The sequence below is a fragment of the Leuciscus leuciscus genome (assembly GCF_965113295.1).
Source record: "Leuciscus leuciscus genome assembly, chromosome: 10".
In the NCBI taxonomy this organism is placed as follows: domain Eukaryota; kingdom Metazoa; phylum Chordata; class Actinopteri; order Cypriniformes; family Leuciscidae; genus Leuciscus; species Leuciscus leuciscus.
Genome location: NC_138734.1, coordinates 38,482,991 through 38,510,172, shown reverse-complemented (window position 1 = coordinate 38,510,172; position 27,182 = coordinate 38,482,991). Strand labels below are relative to the sequence as shown.

The 27,182-nt window shown below is 34.9% G+C and overlaps 1 protein-coding gene and 4 long non-coding RNA genes across 10 annotated transcripts in view; 2 read left to right on the top strand and 3 right to left on the bottom strand.

Annotated features, from left to right (window-relative positions):
* The window catches only part of LOC309508140, a 109,886-nt gene that overhangs the window by 77,532 nt on the left and 5,172 nt on the right, over nucleotides 1–27,182 (bottom strand). The gene's annotated exons all lie outside the window — the stretch shown is intronic.
* On the bottom strand, nucleotides 1,767–7,896 carry LOC309508129. Its single transcript, XR_014209402.1, has 3 exons — nucleotides 7,268–7,896; nucleotides 5,986–6,136; nucleotides 1,767–2,163 (listed from the first exon to the last, which is right to left on the bottom strand). It is a non-coding gene; the product is annotated as an uncharacterized lncRNA (long non-coding RNA).
* On the top strand, nucleotides 2,045–5,944 carry LOC309508128. Its single transcript, XR_014209401.1, has 3 exons — nucleotides 2,045–2,165; nucleotides 2,377–2,578; nucleotides 5,503–5,944. It is a non-coding gene; the product is annotated as an uncharacterized lncRNA (long non-coding RNA).
* On the bottom strand, nucleotides 2,956–5,091 carry LOC309507706. Its single transcript, XR_014209222.1, has 6 exons — nucleotides 4,958–5,091; nucleotides 4,526–4,577; nucleotides 4,271–4,335; nucleotides 4,119–4,178; nucleotides 3,932–4,035; nucleotides 2,956–3,713 (listed from the first exon to the last, which is right to left on the bottom strand). It is a non-coding gene; the product is annotated as an uncharacterized lncRNA (long non-coding RNA).
* Nucleotides 9,155–27,182, top strand: part of chd2 (chromodomain helicase DNA binding protein 2) — a 39,923-nt gene continuing 21,895 nt past the window's right edge. For 2 of the 6 annotated variants that reach the window (XM_082182432.1, XM_082182430.1), the window contains exons 1-11: nucleotides 9,155–9,319; nucleotides 10,781–10,840; nucleotides 10,986–11,032; nucleotides 14,302–14,357; nucleotides 16,937–18,488; nucleotides 18,806–18,912; nucleotides 22,761–22,995; nucleotides 23,117–23,203; nucleotides 23,516–23,577; nucleotides 24,520–24,636; nucleotides 25,048–25,212. In XM_082182432.1, the coding sequence (XP_082038558.1) occupies nucleotides 18,854–18,912; nucleotides 22,761–22,995; nucleotides 23,117–23,203; nucleotides 23,516–23,577; nucleotides 24,520–24,636; nucleotides 25,048–25,212 (725 nt within the window). In that variant the 5' untranslated portion in view covers nucleotides 9,155–9,319; nucleotides 10,781–10,840; nucleotides 10,986–11,032; ... (1 more) ...; nucleotides 16,937–18,488; nucleotides 18,806–18,853. Of the gene's footprint in view, nucleotides 9,320–10,780; nucleotides 10,841–10,985; nucleotides 11,033–14,301; nucleotides 14,358–16,936; nucleotides 20,864–22,760; nucleotides 23,008–23,116; nucleotides 23,204–23,515; nucleotides 23,578–24,519; nucleotides 24,637–25,047; nucleotides 25,213–27,182 lie in introns of all 6 variants that reach the window. The other 4 variants (XM_082182431.1, XM_082182429.1, XM_082182434.1 and 1 more) reach the window with 3 other exon arrangements.

Below are 27,182 nucleotides of genomic sequence, written 5' to 3'. Positions count from 1 at the left end.
TTTCATCGACAAGTAAGGCACTACAAATTAAATCACTAAAAGAGGACAAACGTTAATACAAGAGACTTCATTTCATGTCATTGCACATAATGCAAGTTGTGGTAAAGCACTCACCTGTATTTGACGTCGAACAGGGTCGAGTCGTCGTCTTCGTCGTTTTCTTCATTTAAAGGTGCCATCTCGACACGCTCGGCGGGAGTTGTGATGATGTCATACTTTCGCGTTTTTCTGATCTTCTTTGCCGATCTATTCAAACCAGGGTTAGAGAGAACATGGTGAGTGAGGTTATGACCTGTACATTCAATAGCGTATCTGAGTTTTCCAGCTAGGCGAGTAGCAATTCCTTATTGTTTGTTTGTATGTTTTTTATGGAATATTGCAGTATTTATTATAAATAATTTATCAGTGCACATCTTTTTAAAATAGATGTGTTGACGTGTTTACTGGCACAAGGACGGGACAACCTGTCACTCACATGAGATCACAGCAAAAGCAAACCACAACCGTCCAATCAAACCAATTCGCAATGACTAATCCCACGACTCCCCCCCTACAGTTTTGATCTTGTTCGAGAAGCAGTCACTGGAAGTTTCATGCTGACTTTAACAGTTCTATTAATGATTGTTTTAGTAGTTTTGAAAAAAGAAATGGCCATTTATTTCCCTCCAAAATCTGTTGCCAAATGAGTTCATTTTCAAACCTATAGAAAATAAATCTGAAATTATACAATTGTTTTGGAAGGTATGTTAAAGGGACAGACTTTTTAGAGGTGACAAATGTGATCCAATCACTGATCCTGGCTATAAATAAAAATACAACATAACATGTACGTCATTCGTCACAATATCACAACAAAACTCATAATGTATAGCTTTAATTACATGCTGTGGTATTGAAATCAGTGACTGCATTGTTTTAAAGTCTAGCGAGCTTTAAGTAGGCTACAACATAACACAAACATTATTGGTTAGTGTTTTGATTCGCTACAAAGAACCGGCTCATTAGAGTCATTTGTTCGGAAGTCAGACTGCACTTTATTTGCTATATAAAAAAGCTGGAGACTGTCAGACTATTTTAGTTTCGTTCGCATTTGCAGATTCGGACGTCGTGAAAATCATTCGATTTCGATTTATAAGTCTCCGATTTCGAATAAGATTCTGAATAAGAATCGGTTCTCGGTTTCCAACCAACAGGCGAACCATCTGCTTCCAAAGAGGATTAAGTCAGGGGAAACGAGTCGGCGTCACCAGACAATCCAGCATGTTCTGAAATTGACAAATTCTGTATAAATGTTGTGTTTTTATTTATTTATTTCTGTCTTAAAGAAGCCAGTTACACGAAATCTAAAGAGACATATTTACCAATGAATCGAAAAGGACTCCATTTTCATTTAAAAAGTAAAGTGGCATTTTCTTAAAACCAACAGATGATTGGCACAATCACTCAGACAATAATCTCAACACAACAATAAACCATTTAAATATATATTACCTGAATATTTTTATGACAAGGCACGTGATAAGCAAGGTCGTTAACACGCAGATAAAAATCGAAATATTTTTGATGGTAGGAAGATCCCTTAAAATGGTAGAAATGCGAGATCCAACTTCTGCATCTGTTGTATTATGTGATGAAGAATAGTCTTCTTGCGGGGGTAATGTTGAATTCAACTGCATCGCTGAGGGACGCGTATGTGGTTCTCCGTTCACCTCCTGGGCAATGGCAATAAGAGCAAAAACAAAATAATATGACATTGACCACATATTGTTTCCCGATTTAATCCGCTTACTTAATGTTTTGTATATTGAAAAGAGTCAGTATAAAGAAGCTCTGCGCTCTATAACTCGAAATGCGACCAACAGCTGTCTGGCGGATGATGGGAAATGATGCTCTGAGTCTGACATCTCAAATATTCCACAGTTCACACAGTCGCTCGTCAAACATGTCCACTATCGCGCGAGTATCTGCTCATAATCTGTCTTCCTCCTCAAGTGTTCTGTCTCGTTCTTTGGTTTGCACTCACACGCAGCTCGGTCCGTCCAGGATGTTTTCCTGGGAATGCGTGTCGGCAGGAGGAAATGTGGATTATCCACACCCGGAAGAGCTCCGGGAGGGTCCAGACTGACGAGGAACCAATGTGCATCAGGGTTTGGCACCAACGTGCTGTTATAAAAGAAGAGCGCCTGTTGATAGGATAGTTATGTTGGCGAAATATAGATTTAAATTATATATATATATATTTTTTTTTTTTTTTACAAGAGTAGGCTATAGCCTATACCAGACAATCAGACAATCTCCCATTTTAATATTGCATATTACAATATTGCATTTCTCCCTAAAAAAGGAACTAATTGAATTAGTACTTGGTTACTTAAGTACTTTTCCCCATCTGGGCTGGGCTTTCCTGTTTGTTTTTTAAATGTGACGGCACTTTCACACCTAAAGTAAAACGAATAGCATCAGGCTGAAGGAAATGCAAATTCAGACCTGTAGGCTACAGCAAATACAAAAAGTAACTCAGATATTTTCTTGTAAATTTAAAAGTAGCCTATGCATTACTTATAGTTACTTGAAAAAAGTAATCTGATTACACTGTTAGACTTTTTTACAGTAACTTACTGGCAACACTGTTGCCAGTAAGTTACTGTAATTAAGAGTTACAGTACCAAACCGTATTTCAGTTTTGTGTAATACAGTGCATTACTGTAAAAACGAAGCTAATCAGTACAGTGCATTACTGTAAAAACTAAGCTAATCAGTACACTACTGTAATTATTTTTATTTGTACTAAATATAAATTAGATTTGATAATTTTGATATATGATTAATTTTATTTTTATCCTACATAAGTACTACTTTCATACAAACCAATTAGACAAAGTTATCACAAAATACCATTTTTTTATTTAAAACATTTCATATATATCACAAAATAAACATGCCAATGCTGGAAATGATGTGTGAAATTTTTACACATTAATTGGTAAGTTTAGAGACAACATTTTTTGTGTTAATTTTAACTCATTCATTGTGTTAATGATTTTAACAAAGTAAATATGTCAGAGAGGTTAGCACAAAGATGTGTAAACGTGTTAAATTAACACATTATGTGCTGTCCTTCACTGCAAACATTTTTGAAAACATACATAAAATCATAAACAAAACATTAGCATTTGACTAAATGAATGTAGAGTCATTGGTTGTTTAGCTTATACAAGTATTATAATGAAATATCAACCATTACATTCATAAAACTGCAGAATATAAATACATTAAGCATTCAAAAAGGAAATGTCCAAAACAGGACAAAACACAGTTCTTTTCACAATACAAGATACATAACCCCACCTTAAAAATAATTTCACTTATTTCCAAAAATGTGTTGGATTCATGTACACTGGTGGCCAAAAGAAGTATTTAAGTGGCGTAATGTTTTTGAAAGAAGTCTCTTTGATGCTCAAGAAACATTTATTATTATTATCAATGTCTGACTGTCTACTCCATCTTTTCTACAGCATAGGAGTAAAAGTCATCAAAATAATCTTTAAAAAGCCAACACAATGTTTTTGTCCACCTTTGTGAATAAATGAACTTCTCCAAAGATTGGTTCCTGTTCAGAACTTGATTGACAACATCAGAGTGTTCCCTGGTCTGCATGCGTGCCCACAAACACAAATGTACTCAGTCCTTCAGAGGAGATCCCGGTTCCAAAACTATATGAGAGAGAGAGAGAGAGAGAGAGAGAGAGAGAGAGAGAGAGAGAGAGAGAGAGAGAATATTAGTGTCACATTATTTTTAACCTCCTTTTTTGTTAATTTTTATTATTATTTTCACAAAAACTTAAGAATATATATTTGTAAACAGCTTTTGTCAATAAATAGCATACAAAAGAACTAAATTAAATTATGCCAGATTAAATTTTAATACTTACAAATCCTAAATTCTGTCCAAAAATGCTGAGATGCATAGAAAGAAGTTGAACGACTGAAATAGATGATTTTAGCCCATTTCAGCTTGTCTGCAGTGAAGGAGTACCTGTTTGAGACAAATACACAGTAAGATACATGCAAGAAATCACTGTGTGATGATCGTTCTCCTTCCTACAGTAGTTAACCCACCTGTGCGCTGATATTAGGACCTTCCTAGTCAGGTGGAACTGCAATGGTAGAGTCGTCTGCCTAATAAAATATAAAAATAATGCAAAAATATAAACTTAAGTTGTTTAGAATGCTAGATTTGGTCTTAGTGAGAGTTTTACTGCAGTGCTTACCTGGATACATTTAATCTGGTGAGACTGAACAAAGACAATGGTCCATCTTCTGATTGGTTCATTTGCTGTGTAATAAAGTTAGACATAATGCAAAGGTCACTTATTTGATATAAAGTTAGCCAATTTTATAGAGATTTTATAAGATATTGTTAGCTACCTAGTCTGCACCAGTGGCTCAAAAGCAATTTTCACATAGTGTATGCTAATCATTTCAGCAAACTTATCTCAAAATATATCACAAATGGGCTGGCCTACCTCTGGAATCTTGCTAAGTCACTGGCGCGAATTGGCGCTTTGTTGCAGTTGCCTTTAAACACAAAAATGGAAGTAAATATTAAATTCCATAAAAAAAAAAACTATAATATGGTATAGTTTGCAAACTAATGCTAAAACTATAAAGGTTCTCATCAGTAGGCCAACATTAAGATATAAACAGAATTTCACATTAGTTTATTCACATTTATTGTTAATGTAAACGCGTTGCTCGTTGGCATATTTTAACTCGACAATTCAATAATCTAACAAAGTGTGTAAAATGAAACGTTAGCTCAGTTTACCATGGTAAAATTCGTTACCGCCATGTTGACGACGAGTAACGTTAGGCTAACGTTAACGTTATAACATACGTTAAACTGGGCACAATCCTGTCAACATACACAGAAGGTTTTTTTTTTTTTTTTTTACTACCTTGCTTGCTGATCTCTCTCTCGGTGAAGTGAATTCCGTCTCTTCCCCGGGCCAGACACGAACGTCGCGATCCAACAAAAGACAGACCCCATTACCTACACTGGATGTCTGTCTGACGCGACACGACAAATCCCAGACAGTGTAGTGATGCGCCGCGGCCGTTATATTTCAGACGTAGTCCGATACGAGTCCAAGCGCTCGCACTAGTTCTTACAAGGGATAAACAGGTTTGCATTTAAAGGTCCGGTCGCTTCAATGTGTCCAATATAGACAGCCTCTGGCTATTATAGCGTTGTAGACACGTGGTGTAAGGCAAAAATTAGGAAATAAAAAGCACGGTGGAATGGTGCCAGCCAGAGAGGCAGTTACGTCAAATACAGTAGTATACAGCAAATTTAAAAAATACAGTAAGTCTCTGTATGTGGTGTTAGACGTCACAGAAAATTCCCATGATGCAATTGGAATCACAGTTATTTACTGTAAAGAGAAATAGCAGTATAATACTGGGGGATTTAAAGTAAATAACTGTAGAAATTACAGAAAAGTCTAACAGTGTACATAACTCACATTTCACTTGTAATGTGTTGCCCCCTATTTTTTACAGTCTATGGTTGCCCCCAACAGTCTGTCTGTATGTCTATCTATCCCTGTCTATCTATCTATCTATCTATCTATCTATCTATCTATCTATCTATCTATCTATCTATCTATCTATCTATCTATCTATCTATCTATCTATCTATCTATCTATCTATCTATCTATCTATCTATCTATCTATCTATCTATCTATCTATAAGGATCATTAAGAAGGAACCAATGAAGTGGGAAATAAGGTAGGCTAATGTTTATGTGGTGTGTGGTAACTTTCTACTTGGTGGGTATAGTGCTTTGCAAAGAGGCTGTTGTTGAAGATTAAATGTACCGCAGCAAAACTGCCTGCTTAATTTAGAAAGAGTGGAAAAAAGTTATGAAAAAAAATAATTATACTGTTTATGTAGCAAAAAGAAAAAGAAAAAGCTTTACTAACCATAGTGGATCTCAGTGGAATAAATGCATGATTTGATCTCTTCAGGTCATAAGAGAGGGAAATGGGTTATTGTAGGATTAGGCTTTGGCTTTCCTGTGCTCCATCCTGTTATTTAACAATATTTAACAGAGGAGTCCCAGTCCATATTCTCCTGAATAAAAATGTATATATTAATACATCAATAATACGCATTAAAACCAAACATGTATGAGTAATGAGTTTTTTGTTAATAATAATACTTATACATGCATAACCTAAATGAAGATAAAGATTTTAACTATAGATTTTAATAACTGTAAATGTAAGTTAACCATAAGCAGACACAGTATTCTGTGTATCAGACTGCTAAATTGTAAACTAGTTATGCGACCATGGTTATGATTTTTGGGGGAGTTATTCAATTATTCTCAAAGTGGAGCACTTCTAAAGAAGAGAAACGTTTAAACTACAGTAAATTAAATACATCGTTTATATTAGCCACATGGTGGCGCAATCTACACAGATACAGTCGGTTGACCTTTCTGTCAGTGCATACAGGAAAATAAAACTATTAGCAGAAAGACTAGTCTTACAAGTAAGTCATCACATTTATTTTCCTTAAGACTGTTCATAACTGCTTTAAGTCAGTTACATAAAAACGTAGATTGGTCTAATTTGAAGCCAAAAAGTAATACTGATTGCCCCTTGGCTTGTCTCCATTATGTTAAGACATTATGTTAAGTCTTAATATCTAGTATGACCCAATTAGTCAAGAGACAGTCAGTCTTTCTTTTCGGTATCAAATTAGGCCTGATTGAAAAAAGTTAGTAACAGTCTAAAAGCAAAAAAATGTATGACTAACTTGTAAGACTAGTCGTAGCGGTTTATGCAACCGGCCCCAGATTGTTATTCTAAAAAGCAAATTTTAATCATTTTTTCAAAGTCAGACTTTTTTTTCAGTGCACAAACTTTTCTATTTGCACCATGGCCCTCAAACCAAAAATGCACTGGGCGCTGGTTGATCCACAGTTCAAACAACACCAAAAATGTCATACAAGGCCACAAGAGGGCTCATTTTATTTTTCAGTCCAAAATAAGTTCATGTTCCCATTGTTCATGTCCCATGTTTTGTTCCCATTTGTGTGCAGATATAAAGGGTCAAAATATGGTGTCATTTATTATACAGTATTTTTTGTATAAAGGAAAGTATAATTTAGTCTGGTTTTGGCATCTGGTTTTAACACCTCTTTCTATCTGTATTTTAATTTTTGCTTTTTTATGTTTTAATGTATAGCTTGCGTACCTTCCATGAAACGTCCACCTGCTGCATTTTCCAGTGCCTACGTGGCATGACTGTAGAGGAGAGGGGGAGGGTGCCTATGAGGGCTCATACAATTACAGTTGCTAAGAAACCAACAGTGGTATGCAGACTAGCTGTTGTTGGAGAGAAATGAGCCATTGACAAGAGCGGAGGTTCTGGTACACCATTTGCTCAAAAGAACTGTCATAGTCATAGCTCATTAATTGAAGGTTATAAATATTTAAACAACTGCATATGAGTTTTAGATCATTATATATGCAAAATATATTGAAAAAGTGTTTTATATAAATTATGGATGTTTGGTTTGGGCTGTTGCAACCTGTACATGAAACCTTTTGTCATAATACCAACACTGTAAATTCAATTCTAATGATTTCACTCAGTTAGCCTATAGGTTTAAATATCAAAGATGTCTGAAATTACTCAACAATAACCCCATGAATTGCAATAAGTAGCCTTTTAAATAAATAAACAAATAAATATTATCACTGGTAACATTCCACTCTGAGCCTTCACTTGCTTCAAAATAAAACTATATTCTTAATCTACAAATATAAAACATTAATGTCTCCACAAACCCATCGTAAACAAATAACTTTGATATTCAACAATGTCACAGATTACTTTTTTTTTTCAGTCTCACCTATCCTTTATGTATATATATATATGTTTCCATACAAATCACATTGAATTCATATGAAATTCACCACCTCATGAAATAGTTATGCCTTTTCATGAGATCAGGTTGGAAAATTCTTATAGCTTATGTTTTTAGAGCAGGTTTCAATTGATCAAATATGGCCAATCATTATTTAAAGAGACTTTTTGAGAAATGTTGTTGCTGCTGCTGCATTTTTAAATTTAAATTACTCATGAAATCATATTCTTGTGTTAGCAACTTTCATTTTTTTTCAATTTATTTTTTTCTTTAAAATGAACTTTTTAGGTATGAATGTGTGTAATTTATCTGTAATAAAAGTTGATTTATATAGGCCTAGTTAAATGAAAAACAAAAACAAAGATATTTCTAATGCTAATTCCCTTGGTTTTAGGACTATAATCTGAATAGATTTGTTGCTTTGTTATATAAAGTCTGGAAACATCACGGTTTTTAATGTTTTTATTTATTTTTATTTTTATAAAGAAGTCTCTCCTCATCAAGCCTCCATTTATTTGATCCAAAATACAGAAAGAATATTAATATAGTGAAAGATTATTACAATTTACAATAATGTTTTTCTATTTGAATATACTTTATTCAAGTGTATTCAAGTATGATAAAAAGTATCACAGATTAAAAAAAAAAGATTAAGCAGCACTGTTTCTAACATTTATAATAACTGAGTATGAATTAGAATGATTTCTGAAGGATCATGTGCCACTGAAGATATAGTAAAATATGCTTAAAGCATATTAAAATAGAAAACCATTATTTTCAATTGTAATAATATTTAATTTATTTAATATCAAATAAATGCAGGCTTGATGACCCTAGCCTTCTTTCAAAAGCATTTCAAAATAGTAATGTTTCCAAACTTTTGACTGGTAGCCTACTGTAAGAAAGTAAGTTACATTATGTAAGTTAACAATAGGCTAAGCGAAGTAGTTATTTTATCCGTTTTTTTAATTGAAATAGGAATGTTTTGCTATCGTATGGCTATTTGTCGTTAAACTGCAGCGTTGTCAGTATGCCAGAGTAAAAGAATGAGCTTTTTTTCGGTCACTGAACTCAAAAGTTAGTTCACATACACCATCATGGATGCTGCGTTTCTTCTACCCAGAATGCTGCAGTGAGAGGAAGTTGTCTGTGCTTACGCTGAAGCTCAGGGCTGTCCGTCCACTGACTCGATCAGTATAACAGCACCGAGAGGACGAGGAGCGCGCGCACACGGAGAGAAGACACGGCGGTGACGGGTGAAGATGGCGATGCGGAGCGGTCTGAGAGAGAACAACTCGCTAAAACCAAGAATGCTAACGAAGAGAAGGGCGTCGACCTGTTCAGATAAAAGAGCAGATCGCAACGGTGGGAACATGGTAAGATTTCATTACAAATTTAACTTCTAAACGTGTTTGAGCGAGTGGTAAAGACGCACCAATATGGTGGAAAAGGAGAGGGTTCGACGAGGTGTTGTAAAATGGCCATGATGGGGCCATTGCCAAGTACTGAAAAAGGGCATTCCGTCGATTTAATCGACGATTTTAACGTAGAAACATCGTGAAATTGTTAGGAAAACAATGCATGGATATGATGCAGGAAGACTGTGAAGATTTCAACTGGCAGCAACGAAGAGAAACAAGGATTTAACTGTCTACGCATTTTAAATTCGCTTTGTCCTTGAGAGGACAAAATGTCCTTGTAACATTCGAGAGCGGAAAAAATTATTTATATTGAAATATTGTTGTAATAATGCAATAGGGTACGTATCGATTCCTGTCTCAACATTTTGAGTGTCTTTTGTTGATTTCAACTGTTTTCTTTGAATAAACTATTTTATTGAACATTCTAATGCATTTATTGTGTGTTAATTACTGAAAAAAATAATCTCCTCCCCCCCACAGATGTATATTGTTTTGAACTTGTTCAAAGAACGTTGTGAATGTGTCAACTTGCCTTTGGATTTAGTACATTTTGATGTTTTACTTTATTTTAAGATTCTATTGTTTTCTGCATAAAATGTAACAGTTAAACATTTCATTTTATGGTTCTTTTCCACTTGAGAATGAACTTAAATAAACGTATCCACTTGTATTTCTTGTGCTTTGAAAACATTTATGCTGTATTTTCGACGTTAAATAATAGGGTGTTGGCTTTTAACCCATTGTGGTCCACAAGAAAAAATTATATTCTTTAAAATATGTAGAAACATGTTTCTTTATTTCTGTTTTTCCATTTTGAACAGAGATTTATGCAAAGTACATTTTCACCAGATTAGGATTGTTTTAAAGTATTAAATGCCCTACATTTATACAAAAAATTATTGATAAATATAAAAAAAGTCCAATTAAATCTGTAAAATCCTTTTATTGTTCTAGTTGCCACAATATCATAGAAACAAATAACATAGAAAGTAATGCTGTTAAAGTAGTCTTTATTTAAAGTGTAAAATGTTAGCTTTAATATATTATGAGGTCTATGCTGTAAAATAATTAACTGTTCACTGCTGTCTAGAAAACAAATGTTACTACTAATGTTGCATGTAAGAGAATAAATTAAAAATAAAACATGAGCCCTGAGTGATGATTCTATATCAAAGAAGCTGCTGATTTATCTATATTCTTCAGCGTATGAAGTATTGTCACATTACGTACTTACTAATTTTTCAACAATAGTACTTGCAGATTACCTCGACGTTAACTAAAGAATTTGTATTTCAATAGAGAAACCGTATGACTGAAATAAATGTTTCTTTTGAACATTTTGACTCCGAAGTTAGCATTACTATGTAAGATATACAATACAACACTAATTGTCCGAAATGTTTTTTTTGTGTACAGGAATCAGAACAACTGGATAAAAGATGATGGGGGTTTTGTTCAGTCTCATGCCATATAAATGTAAGTGCAATTAATGTATTTACTAACTGAACTATACATTTGCGCAATCCGTTATTTACCATATCATCGACCACCACTAGGTGTGCTCTAAATCAAATCGTAGGATGTATCTTCAATCTAACGAAGAATCTTTTTGTTGTTAAAGGTTCCTGATCTCCTGTCGAAAGAAAGATGAGGAAACGGATTTTTGCCGTAAGTATTGCAATTTAAGGAACCCTGTATGACGTACAGTATTTTAGGTACTATATAGTTATGTGGTTCATTTACTAATGTTTTTAAAACAGTAACTTGGCCTGAAGTGTAGTTAACAATGTAATTTTTACACAGTTTGAGCAAATACATAATACAAATCATCGTTTTTTTAATAAATGCAGAAAATTTCCTTCAAATTCTAGAAAATTTCAACAAATTAATGTTGAACGCCCAAGATATTTAAATGGTTGTAGAATATAACGAAAAAAAAACAAAACATTAATCTTGGTTCTAGCTATGAACTCTTTACATGCATCGATGTTTAGCAAAATAAGATGAAATTCAGAACTTAAAAAAGGACGCAAACTATAGACCTTATGTAAGCCCCGCCCCTTTTCAGCGCTGCACTCGTTGTCTTTTGTCTTCCGGTCTGTATTTTCACAGCGATCTTACGTATTTATGAATGAGCGACTCATTTTAAAATCTTCCCGGTCTACTGACATTTAAGACATCTGCTTTAAACATTACAATCCTCATGATAACTTTCGTTAACTTTACATTAAGTAAATCCACTTCAAAAGCTAATTACTCCTGGACAGCAATGCCATAGAAATATACAGAGCGACCGCAAAACCAGAAGTTCAAAGACAATATTCTAAAGATGGCTGCGCCCTTGTTTCTCTGGTGCATAGGGTCTACACAAATCAAAATTTGCAGTTATTAATAGAGGGATTATTAGTACATTTTTGGGGGGGAATGGTGTGGAGAAACACTATTTAGGCCTTCTATAACCTAAGTATGTTACAAACATCAATTTTATAATAAAAAAATACTGGAATTTTTCCAATTTTGTCTCATTAGACTATACCTAAAAGTAGGGTTGTGACGATAGTATTGTGTATCGATGGTATTATTGTGTATCAAGACGATTATTGGCTCGTTTTCCCATTAATGTATGAAATTATCATTACTATTATTGAGCTGGTATTATCAAATTAATATTAGGTCCTACAATTCACTTGCCTTCCCTAATTTCATAATGACATCACCACATAACCACACTTGCGACACGTGAACAGTAGTTGTTTGAGCCAAGGCTGAAACGGCATAACTTTTCGTATCAGCATTTCCATAGCACATAAATAAAACATTTAATGACACTAGTAACACCAATAACAATACAATTACAAATTATTATTATTATTATCATTAATAATAATATTATTACTAAAGTTATATAGGCTTAATAACAGGCTTTAGATCTGAACACGACACAAGAATCGGTTATCGATGAAAATCTAAAGCAGCTTCAAACACTGACTCAAAACAAGAAATTGATTCTTCTCAGTTTTTTCACCTTCATTATTGTATGTTCCAAAATATTAAACCAATAAATTTGATATACCGTTATCAGCATTGCGGTAAATTCAGCTCTCTGAAAGAAATAATTCGCCATGCAGCATCGGACGCCGAATGCTTGGTCAGTTTTTGCTTTCACTTTCATGGATTAACTTGAGACTCCTTAACCAGCATAACTCTTGTGCGAAGTTTGCAAATTGCTTGTGTGATATCCACGCCTTTTCGCCTTTTGGGTGAAATATTTCATCACCAATTCCATCTTTGCATGCAAAATGATAGAAAAAGATTTCTCATTTCAAGTAAATTAAATAAATGAGTAAATAAGTAAATTATTGATAAAATAAGTAAACTATTGCATCCCCCGCCAGCGATAATACTGCATATCAGCGATCTGGCAGGCTGACGATATGACTATTCCGCATTTTCCCAACACTACTTACTTTTTTTTTTTTTTTTTTACTTTAATTTAATATTATATTATTATTGGAGAACCATTGACAAAGGCAAATGGTTTATCCATTGATAAAGGAGCATTTAGATTTTTCTAATTGAATTTATTTAAAATGTTTTAAGTTTCCATTAATAAAAATTTTTTTTCTCTTTTTTCACCCCTGATCGGTGTCTTAGTGTGAAGTGATAACAACTTCATTCACTTTTTTGAAAAAAAAATTTTATGCAGTAAATAAATAAACAAAATCAATTAAGGACGTCCACCCTGCAACAAATTTTTATATCTACAATAAAAGTTCACTAAACAATATTCTTTCATTTAAAGAGTTTTTCGCTCAAGTTGGATTTGGTTTTAGTGTAGTTTCACATGCCAAGCAATTATTAAAAATTTCTCCAGCATGCCCCAATTCCTGCTTACTGTGGTTTCCAGTACTAAGTTAGCCATCTCATTGCCCCCAAAGTTACAGAGCCTAATTAGTGATAACTTTTTTTGTTTATGATTGCCAAAGCAAGCATCGCTATAATTCTGGCTCATATTGAGTATTACATTTCAGTGAGTAACTTGCACTGTAATGTTTGTTCTTCATGTGAAAGCAAGAAGAACTGTTATTACCCTTCTAAATGATCAGACTCAATTTCACCTGGACAAATTTAAAACATAAATTGATACATATACATAGATGCCTCATAAGCGTCTTTTTCCTTAGGCCACTATGTGTAAGACGTCCACCATATTGTAACGGTCAAAACCGGTCTGCGAACACTCGAGAGCAAGTTGACTGAGTGTCTACAACTGTAGTTAGACGCATGTCTGAGCCTAAACATCTATATCTGCTGATGATTTTGCTAAACTAACACAATACAAGACGAAGGCATCAGCTTACACGACATTAAAAAGTAACCTTAGAAAAAAACCTGTAATATTGAGTTAATACATATAATAAGACAAACCAACACATTCTCACATGTGAAAGCTTATCCCATTGCTTTGGGAATTTAAATCTTGGCGGTTTCAAAACAAGTAGCTGCGAAATGTGGCATCATTGATTCTTACTGTTAATGGCAACACGCTGACTGTTCCAAGATGGCGGGCGCACCGACGTGTGGGATCAACATGTACATTTGTAGGGACAAAAAGTAAACAAACACCTAGCAACTGCATAGCTACACGCTAACAACCACTCAGAACACCCTAGAATCATGGCAGTGACTTTATCATGGGGAAGAATCTCTCCCATTTTCAACAGAAATTGTAGATACTATTTGGAAGATAAATGGAAATAGAAAATCTTTTGAAGGTAACGTAGGGTTCAGGCTTAAAACTACTAAACAGGATGACAATGTTCTGCTTGAATTAATCATAGGGGCAATGTGACACTTACTCGAGTAGCTTATGTAGTTCTCAACTGACAGTGTTTGGTTTTATACCTCTGATCTCACGATTGTCCTTCTCCCTGCAGACGACGTTTGCCTGAAGAGGAAACTGCAGCAAAATCAAGGAAATGAAGACTACTCTGTAAGTCCTCACAGTGTTATTTGTATTATTAAGGTATTACTCCATATGTCTGTCATTTAGCTGCATCTAGGCTCACAGCTCTAGGAAAGTATTTTTGCCCAGGCAAATGTAGTAGGTAACAAACGGCAGAAAATGGATGTTTCATCAAAAAATTATTTACAATTGCAGCAGTCTATATAAAAGGTAAAGAAAAAATTAAAAGCTCAAAGGAATGGTACTAAGGATGTTTTTTTGGGGGGGAAAGGGCTCACACAGTTAGGCTCACAGCTCACAGTTAGGAAAGGTGTAAAGTTTTATTTTTTTCTCTCACTTTGTTTTGATGACAGTACAAATCTTTTACTTGTCTTCAGTACCTGAGCATGCTTGGGTGCTCTCTTCACTTGATCTTGTTTTCAATGGAAACCTTTCTTGAGATCATTGGCTATGTTTCCATTCGAAGTTTAATTATTTCGTCCGCAAAATTGGAATATCGCTTAAATTTGCTTAAATAAAGCAGCGATTCCATCCCATGTGTTCGAGAACAAAATCGTCACTTCCTGGGAGAGTGGTGCAATCGGGGAAGCCACTGTGGCTCTTTTTATCATTCATCGTAAATGACTTGAGTCTCAGAGCGCGAGAGAAGTCATGATATCTTACGTTCAGATTCCTGATGTTTGGGAACGCAGTAATGTGAGGTCGTTCTGGGAGGTCATTACACCAAATGATTCAGATGACGGACTATGGCTCGGGCATTTCAGAATGACCAAACCAACATTTGAGATGCTGTGCGATGAAACTGATTCGTCGGTTAGTTCAGTTATCCAATCACATCCTCTGAGACAGTCAACATGAGTTTTTTTTTTTTTTTTTTGCATAGAGGGATTTATTTGTTTCCATTGAAGTTAATGCACATGTCTTCTTACCGGATACAAAAAAAAAATATCCTCCTCAAATGAGCGCAAGTTTGTATGCACATTTTTTTAAGTTATGCACATCTTTGTTTTTCCATTCAGCGTGACTCTTTTCTTGTGGAGTCTATTCCGCTTTTGTGTAACTTGTTTTACACATCTTCTGCGCTACATTTGGCCTCCTTTTTCACTGGCTGTTGCACACTTGCACTTGTGCCACATTTATACTGGAATACACTACAACATTTCCATTTCACTTGTGACGTTAAGAGTGATGAATGGATAAAATATTTTCTGCTTTTGATTTTGGGATGGGTTTCCAGACAGGACAGACAAAAAAAATTATCATTGCACATTAAACAAGTGTGCATTGGCCCATTTCCTTTACATTAAATTACCATTTAATTTAATAGTTTTGAAGGAAAATGTTCTCAACTTGTGGATAAGGCTACTGACATTTTCAGTAAGCAAATGCCATACGTCCATTGACAAGGAAGCTGTGACTTAAAATCTTTTTCATCATTTTTCTGAAGCCCGACTTTTATTAAATGTACTTCATACCTTCTCTCTCTCTTTTTTTTTTTTTTTTTTTGTTGAGAATTTTCTTTCTTTATAACATTTGGGACAACTTGTGTCCTTTTTGTTAAAATTCTCTTATTTCAACTTATACACATCAGTATGCAAATTTCACTGTCTTGTTTGTGAACCGACAATTTGCAGTGTCGCTTCTCATTTTGGTGGTTAAGCCACACTTTTCATAGTAGTAAAAAAAAATAAAAAATTATTAATTTATTCTAGAAAAAAAAAAACATACAGCCTAAACATCCTGAATGACTAAATTGCAACAACTTCACAATTCGATTACTCCCTCTAATACACTTAATTTTGGCCCAAGTTACACATTGTAATAATCACATAGTAAAGACAAACACACTTCAGTAAGTTCTTGCATGTTTTTCACCTATTAATTTAAATGGTTTTCAGCTTTGTAAGGCTCATCACTTGGATACAACTTTGTTCTTGTATCATTAACGTTAATGGTCATTATTAAACAAAAAACATGATTATTGGAAGAAATGTACCTTTTGTGAAGCACAGCCACAGAAATGATAGCTAATGACAGACATATGTTGTGTAATATATGTTGTGATTTCTTTTAAACTATTGGTCTATCCTAAAGCTACTTTCTGAGTATCAATGTAATTGGTAAACTGATAAGTGAACCAAATCCAGGTACTATAGATTTTCTGGTAGTTGAAAGTAAAGGTTTTTGTAGTGTTGTTTCTTGAGATTAACGCTTGCCGAATTTAGTGTGAAATAGTTTCTTGCACTTACATTTGTAGGTGAATATAACGAAATCATGCAAACGCATATGCGGCCAACTACATAGCAGTCTTCTGTTAGCATTTTATCAATATATGAATAACAATGCATTTTGCTGTTATTATGCTACTATTATATGGACAAGTTGTGCATGTTCATGTTGAAGTTGTCCTAATTGACCATATGAAGCTACCTTGTGAGATCGACCATTGTCGATAGTTAGAGAACCATTTAAAACAGGATTCTGATTTCATGTTCGTAGCTACATTATAGCTGTACGCTACCGTTTTTATGAAAAGTTGTCATCGCATCTTTAAAAAAACATTTGGGGTTTACATGTTTTCCCTTCTCCTTTTTGATTTCATTAAGAACCAATTCTGGACAGTCAAGTGGAGACTACTGCTTAATGAAGATGGCGGCTCATATTTTGCTTTTGGATTTGGAAAGAAAGAGACATTTTATTTGTTTGTGATTTGCTATGTTTTAATTCATTCGCAAATGTGCAAATGTATGTATTATGTCATTTTACTGCACTGTTGTTTTTATGAAATGCCTGTATTTCAAAATTTAAGTATGCTTTTTTTGTTTTTGCCTTTTTAAAACAAAAATAAAAAAGTTTCGTGATTGAACAGTATCGAGTTGCTCTTATTGGATGGAAAATAAGAATGACGTTTCGCAAAATATTTGCTTTGCGGTTTACGTCCAAGCGTCCAACACAACTTTTCCAGGGTCAATTTTTCTTAAAAAAAGGAAATAAAATAAATTTTATTTACTTACCGAACTATGATTTGTTTACTAACAAGCTAGGTGATCTTTTCAAATTTTAAAGAGTTCGTTATGTCTTTAACTGCCCTCAATGGCTTGTTTTAATTTTTGCTACATTAGTTTAGCTGCATTCAATAATTAACTTTCGCAAATTATTTTCAAACTTTTATCTATATCATTCAAGGATACACCCTCAAATTTCCTGTTGAATTAAAGTCACGCTCTTGCCAGCCTGCGAGCTTGATTCATGCAACCGTCCTCTTTCAAATATCACTTTTGCAAGGAACATTACAAATACAGAGCAGGTGTAAAAGGGTTCAAATGAAATTGTCTAAAATGGTGTCCAGTGTAGTCCAGCACTCACTGCAAAATGGCAGTCTCTTGTCTCATTTCCTGTCTATGCAGGAAGTGAAGCCTTACAGAAATAAATGTATTAACATAAAGATAAGTCCTGCCCTTTTGTAACCACTGATCAGTCGTTTCACTACTTTACTTGTTAGGTTAGCACTAACTTGAGGTTTTAATTAATCTGTAAAACAGCTAGTTTTTATTCAAAATAAAAGGGGTGGGTCTTTCGTGCATCACCTGAGCCCTGTGTAAATGGAGAGAACGTCAATCAAAAGCTAAGCTCTCAGAGCTGGGAAGGAGCTTTAGATGGCGGATGAACCTTGGGAAGGGGAGAGCGTTGAGCCTCGTAGGGCTCTCGATAGCACTTGTATCTTAACTTTGGTGAACTTTGAGTGCCTCTAGGGGCACCGTAATCGCGCGAATTCCTTCGTTTTAGTACGTTTTGGACATTAGAGACGTTAAGGCGTACGTTTTGTGACTTTGTTTCGTCGAAAAACGCCGTGGTGTGTGCGTAGAGTGGCCAGTCGTTGTTTTCCCTGCCTTGCACTGGCAGCCATGGCGGTCCTCCATTTTTAGTGCGCTCTGCTGGGCTCTTCTCATACTCTCTCTCCCTCTCTCTCTCTCCATTCAAATTGCCATCGGTGGATTACTGCTATTATTTTTCTTTTCGAATATCATTCCGATTATTTTAATCTCAATCCTGGACTCTTTTTTTTATTTTTTTTTATTGTTATGGCCGAAGTAACAAATCGGATATTTTGTCAGATGTGAATGTACTACTACAATCCTCCTCCTGTCAATGCAATAGGTATGTTTACATCGTTTATTTTCTATTGTTGAATTTATTTGCTTTCATCGTTATGTTTTAATCGTCCTTTGTCTGATGACGCAGTAAGAATTTATGCATGTGGCTCAGTGAATGTATTGCCTTGAAATGCCATCGACACATGGATATTTGACATCGAATAGAGTCGAGCAGGTGTCATTTCAATTCCGATGCCTTTTAACTTTACAAATACTGTAAATATTTATTTATGTTCAATTTTCCGAGTCTCAACTTTTTCCATGCATCGCAACGGACTTTTTTTTCTTTTGATGGTTCATCCAACTTTAAACTTTTGACAGTTAATACCTGGACAAAAGATCATCATTAACAAATCCCAAGACAAAATCATGATGAAGAATAAGAGTAAAAAGCAGGATGAAGGCTCAACTCAAAGCAATGCTTCCAGGTATGATCTTTAATATTTTTCCTCTTTTTTTTAACATGTCTTGATTGTTTACCTTTACAAGCATGGTTGATCACATGTGAAGTAGATTTGACCACAATGTATGTAAATTTAAATGGGTTTCATATCATTGACCTTGGGATAGATCTATAGCCACACCCTGATTTTGCTAGTATTTCTAAAAGTGAATTCAAGGCCTATGGGCCTTTAGCAAAATTTATACTGAAGATGCAGTGTTTTGTACAGTTTTGAGCAGTGATTACAGTTCTAATATATTCACTTTTAAAGTGATATTGTTAAATGACCTTGTCTGATTTGTAGTATGTGCTGCATTGCACCACTATGTAAGGTTAATGACATTTTAAACACTTTTACTTTACCATTACATGGCAGTTTAGCATTTGATAGATGCAAATTGGTGTTGAAGTTCTTGTATGCAGAACATGTTCAATCGGATTTCCTGAAATATTTTAATGAAATTATTTTAACACATGCAATTTAATTTTGTTCAAAGTGAAGTATTATTTTACATTTTGTATGTTGTTCATAATTTGAATTATTTCCTTTGTTTCATTATTAATAGCAACAAAACTATTGCTTTTTTATTTAATGTACAATTGTCTTTTTTGTTCTGACAAACTGTTGCTTAATACAGAAAGTTATAATCACTTTAATGTGTTTAAATGTTTTATTAAAGAAAACACAGTGGTGAATACAGTGGTGTCTGATCCTAAAGGAGTATTTGGGGGTCACACATGTGAATTAAAATGTGTCCTATGCTTTAAGGTCTTAATTGTTTGACAAACATTTATGATTTCCTAATGACATGGGGTCTATTACTTAAAGTAAATATTAATACATTATTAGCTCAGCACTCAATTATGTATTTCAAAACTCACACCTTTTGAAATAATTTACTGTTGGATTGGAGCTCATTAATTTTTTTTTAGCATTCACTTTTTTTAAGAGTATATTTGTTTTAGGTTTGCTGACCAAAATTTGTGTTTTCCATATGTTCCATTTAGTGCTGTCAAATCGATTAATCATGTCTAAAATAAGTTTCTGTTTACATAATATATGATATATATATATATACACACACACACACATACATATACACACACACACACACACGCATATACACACGTATATTATGTAAACAGAAACTTTAATGTTAGGTCCGATTAGTCGATTTGACCGCACTGGTTCCATTATAACATACATCCAAACCAAGGATGTCTTATCCTGATTGGAAGATGCAAAGCACATTATTATGGTTATTTTACTTCACTCAGTTACTTTTATTTCCATATGAAAACTGGAACTAATGAGATGTAAATGTTATTGGGTTCATATTAACACAGTAATTTGTCTTTTTACAGAAGTGTACCTATTGTTTACATATGCATCATTAATTTAGGCTAACAATTCCTTAATATTACAAAATGATTGGGGGACATTGAAAAGACAGTGATGCCATTTTTCAAAGGTTCATGTTTTGTTTATCCAGGGAAATATCAAGGAAAAAACTTGACCACAACATGGACGATTTAATGATCACTAATCAGTTTCAAAGCCTTGCACAATGTGAATACATTACAATCAATAATTGACTTTCACATTGCTATAATGGCAATTGTCATTAAAAGTATTATGTTGAACACCGGCACACACAGCTTTAATGTAGTTTTAAAGTAGGCTATATCCTATCACTTTTATCAACATAAGACATCATCAGTGGGGCTTTTACCCTGTTAAAAAGTGGTCATCATATCAGCCTTAAAAAAAAACAATAGCACAGGATGTGTTGATGTTGTGTTTAGTGTTTATGACCGGGTCTGTCATTATTTTCGTGGTTGTTTGTCAAGAATTTCCCTCTGAATTGATGACACAGCTTTGAAGCCCCTGCATATGTTCCAGACACCAGTGTCTAAATCGAAAACCCCTCTCAAATGTATGTTATCTTTTTACAACTACACAGCAGTTTCATGTAATATTGTGTATGTGATCATGAATTTACAAATGAACATATATGCTGACTTTAACAGGTTACAAATAATTTCATCAGTGTTAAAGATGCTTGTGAGAGCCTAAATCAAGGCGTTATCCTCAGAAACATGTCTTCACTGTTGTTTAGCTCTGGCAGCCATTTTCTAAATATTGCTAAAGAGGCAAGAGCTGAAAAGGATACCAATTGTGATATTTTTTTTCCTATTATATAGTCAATATACTTTATTTGAGGTGTTTTTATGGCTTAGCGCCACATAAAAAGCACTGCTTTGTTTCATCACAGTATGAGACTGGTTTCATTAAATGGCTGAAAGCCCTCAGTCACAAAATGGCTCTTGCTTTGTGCTGCATAGCTTGTATTAGTTGCTGCATTACATAAAAGCTTCTTGGAACTACAGGAAGCGGAAGCAGGAAGTCCTGTGGAGGTCAGATGATTTCATGCTGAGTGTTCATTGGTCCTTCACTTGGCTAGCAATAAGCAGCCAATGAGAATTCAGTTGAGAGGTTAGGTCCGCCCAGATATGACGTCATCAGCCATATAAGGACAGTCTGGCTGGTAAGGCTGCTTCGTCAGCAGCTGTTTCGCTCCTCGAGCACATGATGGGGGTTGTTGTCTCTAGCAGTGCATTCCATCAAAGCACTCGATGTGCTTGTGCTCGCTCGGATCTGCATTATGGTTTCCCATGAAAGCCATTGTGGCAAATTAAATCAGCATTACTGAGACTCACATGAGGTTTCACCTAGTTAACGCAGAATATAAAGTAGATTTCACATTGATATTTAACCATGTAAGGAAGATGTAAATGCTCCGTGTTGAGATTTACTATTATAGTAAGAGGGGGTGGGCTTATTTCAGACAGAAGCCATTGCTTTTAATTTTAGACTCAAAGGGCAAAGGAGAGCAGAAGTGGTCAGACACTAAATGATCTGCAAGATGATGCAATGCATCTCACATTTCATAAAGGTTATTTTGAAAGGGCGATTTTAATTTATTTAATTTTTAGCAAACCCGATTGTATGCAAATGCCTCATCACACTTGAAAAATTAAATGAATCATTAAAATTCTACAGGTGTCTGTTTGTCATTAAGCTTCTATGCTAAAACTTTACAATAAGGTTTCATTACTTACCTATATTAACATAAACTAACCATGAACAATATTTCTACAGTATTCATCTTAGTGCATGTTAAGGTCAACATTTACTAATACAATTTTAAAATCAAGAGTTGGTAACATTAGTTAATGCACTGAAAACTAACATGAATAAACAATGAACATTAACAGATAAAAAAAAAAAAAACAGTGAAAAATATATTGCTCATTGTTAATTCATGTTCTCTAATGTTAACAAATGATAACCTTTTTGTAAAGTGTTGCTATATATTTTCTTTTAAAAACAAGTGATGTTTGTTCCAGCTAATTGCAGAAACGTTTCCCATGCTGCTTCATTTATATCATATTGGATTTCCTTTCCCCCAGTTTCCAATTCCAATTCCAAATTTTAAAATGCTATTGTTTACATGACAAAGAGAGAATGGTTTAAGACATTTCACTTAAGCCTAGAGGACTTGGCATTTCATTGTTGGACTGAGATAATTGGATTTTTAAGATAATTAAGCGATTTAGAAATAGGAAATAAGCTGAAATGAAGTTAAAATAAAAATAAATTACAAACTTGCCTATTGACAATTCATAAAATATGAGAATTTTTTGTTGTTGTTGCAATAATTATGTCTTGAGATTTCAGATAAAATTTATGAACATGATTTCTGCTATACTGTTCAGAACCGCTTGATATGTTTTCATTGTTTCTCAACATGCACATCTTTAATGTTATAGCAATTCAGCATCAGAGGAATCTAACCGCTCTGGATCAGAGTCTGGGAGTCAGTCGGAGAGCGAGCAGGGAAGCGATAGAGCTCGTTCCCGGCGTTCCGAGTCCAACAGCACCTCCGATTCCGAGAGCCACTTTGAGTCAGGGAGTGAATCCACTGGGTCCAAATCCCGTCAGAACTCAACGCAGGTCAAAGACAAACCGGTCAGGAAAAAAGACAACCTGGCAGACGTGAAGAAGGTACAAAAAAAGGCCAGTCTGAACATTAAGGAGGAATCCGGAATTATTTCCATTTGATTTAATTTAGCTGATGATTCATTTCTTTATCATTTCAAATGAATTGTATCCCTAATTATCATAGATGTGGGAGGAACATCCAGATATTTATGGTGTTAGAAGATCCAGTCGCAGCAGACAAGAGCCTGCCCGCCTCAACATTGGAGCTGAGGTAGGCTGGCTGTGCATAAAACTAATTCAACACCGACCCCTAGTGGTCACATGCATTCTGTCACGTTCTCGGTTGACATTTGCAACATGTTCTGCTTCTTGGACCAAAGTAATCATCGACATAGATACTTACTAAAGCATACATATTTATGTTTGGCCTTGGACTCAGAACTGATCAGGCTTGGCAGCCCAAGTAGTGTAAACATGCCCTGTGTGTTGAAAGGTTTGTTACCTTGATGAATCTGCAACATGACATTTTCATGCTTTTTAATCTAGTGTCAAATATTCAAAGTGGATTTTCATGGGTTTCTAGGGCAGCAGTGATTCAGAGGGGGAAAGTCCCAAAAGAAAAAGCCCACGGCAGAAAAAGAAAGAGTAAGTGTACTGAAAGTATTAAATTAGGTCCCCCCTCCCACCTTTTTCCATAATTTACTTACAAATTTCTGATTTGCTGATTTTTTTTTTTCTGTTCTCATAATTGTCTCCATATAAAACACACAGTATGCAGCATTTAGATAATTGTGCATGTAAATGTCTTTTAAGCTCATTGTTTATATTCATATTGCATTGTTCATATTCAAAAGTATTTGAGATTATTTTGTTATATAGTGCAATGACATTCATACATTTTAAGAATGGCTAATAACAAGTATATAAATCACGAAAGACCTGTAAATATAAACTTTCGATTTAAAAAAAATAGTTTGTTAAAAAATGCAATACATTAGTTCTGAGTACGGCACCATTCAAAATATATTTTTTAACTTTAATACTTTTATTCAGCAAGGATGCATTAAATTGATCAAAAATGACAGTGAAGACATTGTAATGTTTAAAATAAATTATTTCTTTCTATGCATCAAAGAATCCTGAGAGAGTAAAAAGCAGCACACCTGTTTTCAACATTGATAATGATAATAATAATAATGCACCAAAGCAGCATATTAAAATGATTGCTTAAGTATCATGTGACACTGAATTAATAAAGTAATACAGGTTTGTCATCACCGAAATTCCATTTTAAAATAGATGCAAATAGAAAAGTTATTTATTATTTTTTCATAATATTACTGTTTCACTGTATTTGTGATCAAATAAATGCGGCATTGGTGAGCATTGGAGATTTCTTTCAAAAGCATAAACAAATCTTTTATGCTAGTGTATATGGACTGAAGAATCCCTCCTAGCATCATGTTAACCTGCCTGTGCGATGGGTAATAAGTGGAACTTAAAAGTGGCTTGCAGCTTTACGGTTGGGTAGCAGTTGAAGCCATTAGAGGTCCGATAGATGAACCTGTGGTATTTCTGTGTTGAAAGAAATACCTGGAAAGATGATGACTCAAAAGACGAAGAGGATGTTGAGGAAGAGGCCAGCAGTTCAGAGAGTGAGCAGGAAGAGAAAAAAGTTAGATCCAGACGACTTCCTGCTAGAAGGTAAGAGTGTAGCGAAGCCTGGCCTTCAGACAGCGCATCGTGAATTATCAACTGAGCTGTCTTATTAAACACAAATGATGATACATGGGCTCATTAATAACTGCTATGTTTGCGCTGATATGATTGTTGCTCTAACAATTTAGGATACTGATTTGTGATTAAGCATGTATCCTATGTCTGGGCTAAGGATTAATATAATAATTGATTAATATGTATAATATATGAGCAATGAGAACTGCTTATTGTCGGACAGCTGTCTCAAGGCTATTGGCTCATGAGTCAGGCTGGTAGGCGTGAAAATGAATCGCTACACTAGCAAACACATCAGGGATGCAGAACGAAAGGCAAAAAGCCTAGTATGCTGAATGAGTGAATAAATGTGTGTGTGTGTGTGTTCTCTTCTCTTCTCAGACCACAGACCAAATCTGCTGGCAAGCAGCAGTCGCAAAAGGGACGGAAACAGAGGAAGCAGGAATCCTCAGAAGAGGAGGATGATGATGACGACGACGATGATGATGATGATGAAGAGGATACCCCCAAAAGACAAACAAGGCGGCGAGCAGCAACTAAAGTCAGGTATGGATTGTTCTTATCAAGGAGCGTATGTAGATTGCATGTATGGGAGATGCCAAGTAAAAATACTTTTCTGTATATTTGCCCTTTAATAAATATATTGGAAAATGAATGCATGAAAGATGTATACACTCATGTAAAGCCTTCTGTATCATATTTCTAAGACCGTGGTACGCGTGTCTTTGCTGTCAAATCTTTACTGATTTTTATAAAGGAAATGTAAGAATATTTGTTAGCAACATTTCAAGATGAACAGTCACTGGACTGAAGCAACATGGATTTACCTGATTATACATGCATACATTATTTTTTGGAAAAGTCATGTCAAAATGTATCAAATATGATTCATGAGGCTTTTGTTTTGAGGAACCTTTATGTTTACATCTCTCAATCATCTCACAATAAAAACTACAGAGCTTTGATCAGAAAACTAGTTTTTAAATTTCACCTTAATAAGACATTATTGGAGATATAGAGTGAAATGCATTTTATTTATAAAATATTTTGAAAAAAATGTAGCTATTTTTGAGTATGAGCCCCATATTCTCCTGTATCGTATACTATTTTGACCATGAAAGCCTGATGTATTAAATATGAAATGCAACACAAACTACCTAACTTTTACATCACGTCAATAAATTGAAACTAGCATGAATTTTTTCCCCTTTTCTTTATCATTGATATTCTTATTTGTGATTGACCCATACAGTATAATGACTAAAGGCCATTGCACACTGAGTCCGAAATTCGCATCCGAAATTTTCGGACGTAAAAAAAAAAATTCGACCTCACGTTATGTCAATCACGCTTGCACACTGTCTACGAAACTTTCGTCCGTAATAAAAAAATTCGGATCGGGTTCGATTTTCTGCGTTTTTCGCATCCACAGCCAGTATTTTGAGAGGTTTTTTTGACAATTCAGAGCCACCGTACAAGCGAACGACAAAATCCATCATTATTTGGGTATAAAATCTAACCTGTATACAGCTGTTCTGTCTGCCCAGCGCGCGTGTGTGTGTCCAAGACATACTGCCAGTCTCTGTTCAGGATCGATTGGTTCACGGAAATTGGTGGTCTTCTTTTTAATATGTGGCTCCAGTATCGCTAGCAAAGCATCAAACTATTCCACTGACATTCTGAGGTAAATTTTGAATCATTTGGGATAATTTCGCAACTCCTTGATAAGGAGGTGAAACTCTCCTTCCTCTCGGCGCAATCTCAGTATTGGGTCGTGCAATGTGTGTGCCTTAGGCCATTGCACACTGAGTCCGAAATTTTCGTTTGCGTTTTTTCGTGTTCGTCAGCCTTAAAATTCGTCACGCACAGAAACCTTGCACACTGAGTCCGATGCGTATTTATTAAACCTTTGCGGAAAAAAACGCAAAGAATACTAAATGGATTCGTCAAGCAGTGAGAATGATTTTGACTTCTTAAAAAGAGACATAGAAAGAGGAAATATTGGGCCCATCCAATCCTGAGATTGCGCCGAGAGAAAGGAGAGTTTCACCTCCTTATCAAGGAGTTGCGAAAATATCCCGAGCGATTCAAAATTTACCTCAATGTCAGTGGAATAGTTTAATGCTTTGCTAGCGATACTGGAGCCACATATTAAAAAGAAGACCACCAATTTCCGTGAACCAATCGATCCTGAACAGAGACTGGCAGTATGTCTTGGACACACACACACACACGCGCGCTGGGCAGACAGAACAGCTGTATACAGGTTCGATTTTATACCCAAATAATGATGGATTTTGTCGTTCGCTTGTACGGTGGCTCTGAATTGTCAAAAAACCTCTCAAAATACTGGCTGTGGATGCGAAAAACGCAGAAAATCGAACCCGATCCGAATTCTTTTATTACGGACGAAAGTTTCGTAGACAGTGTGCAAGCGTGATTGACATAACGTGAGGTCGAATTTTTTTTTTTTACGTCCGAAAATTTCGGATGCGAATTTCGGACTCAGTGTGCAA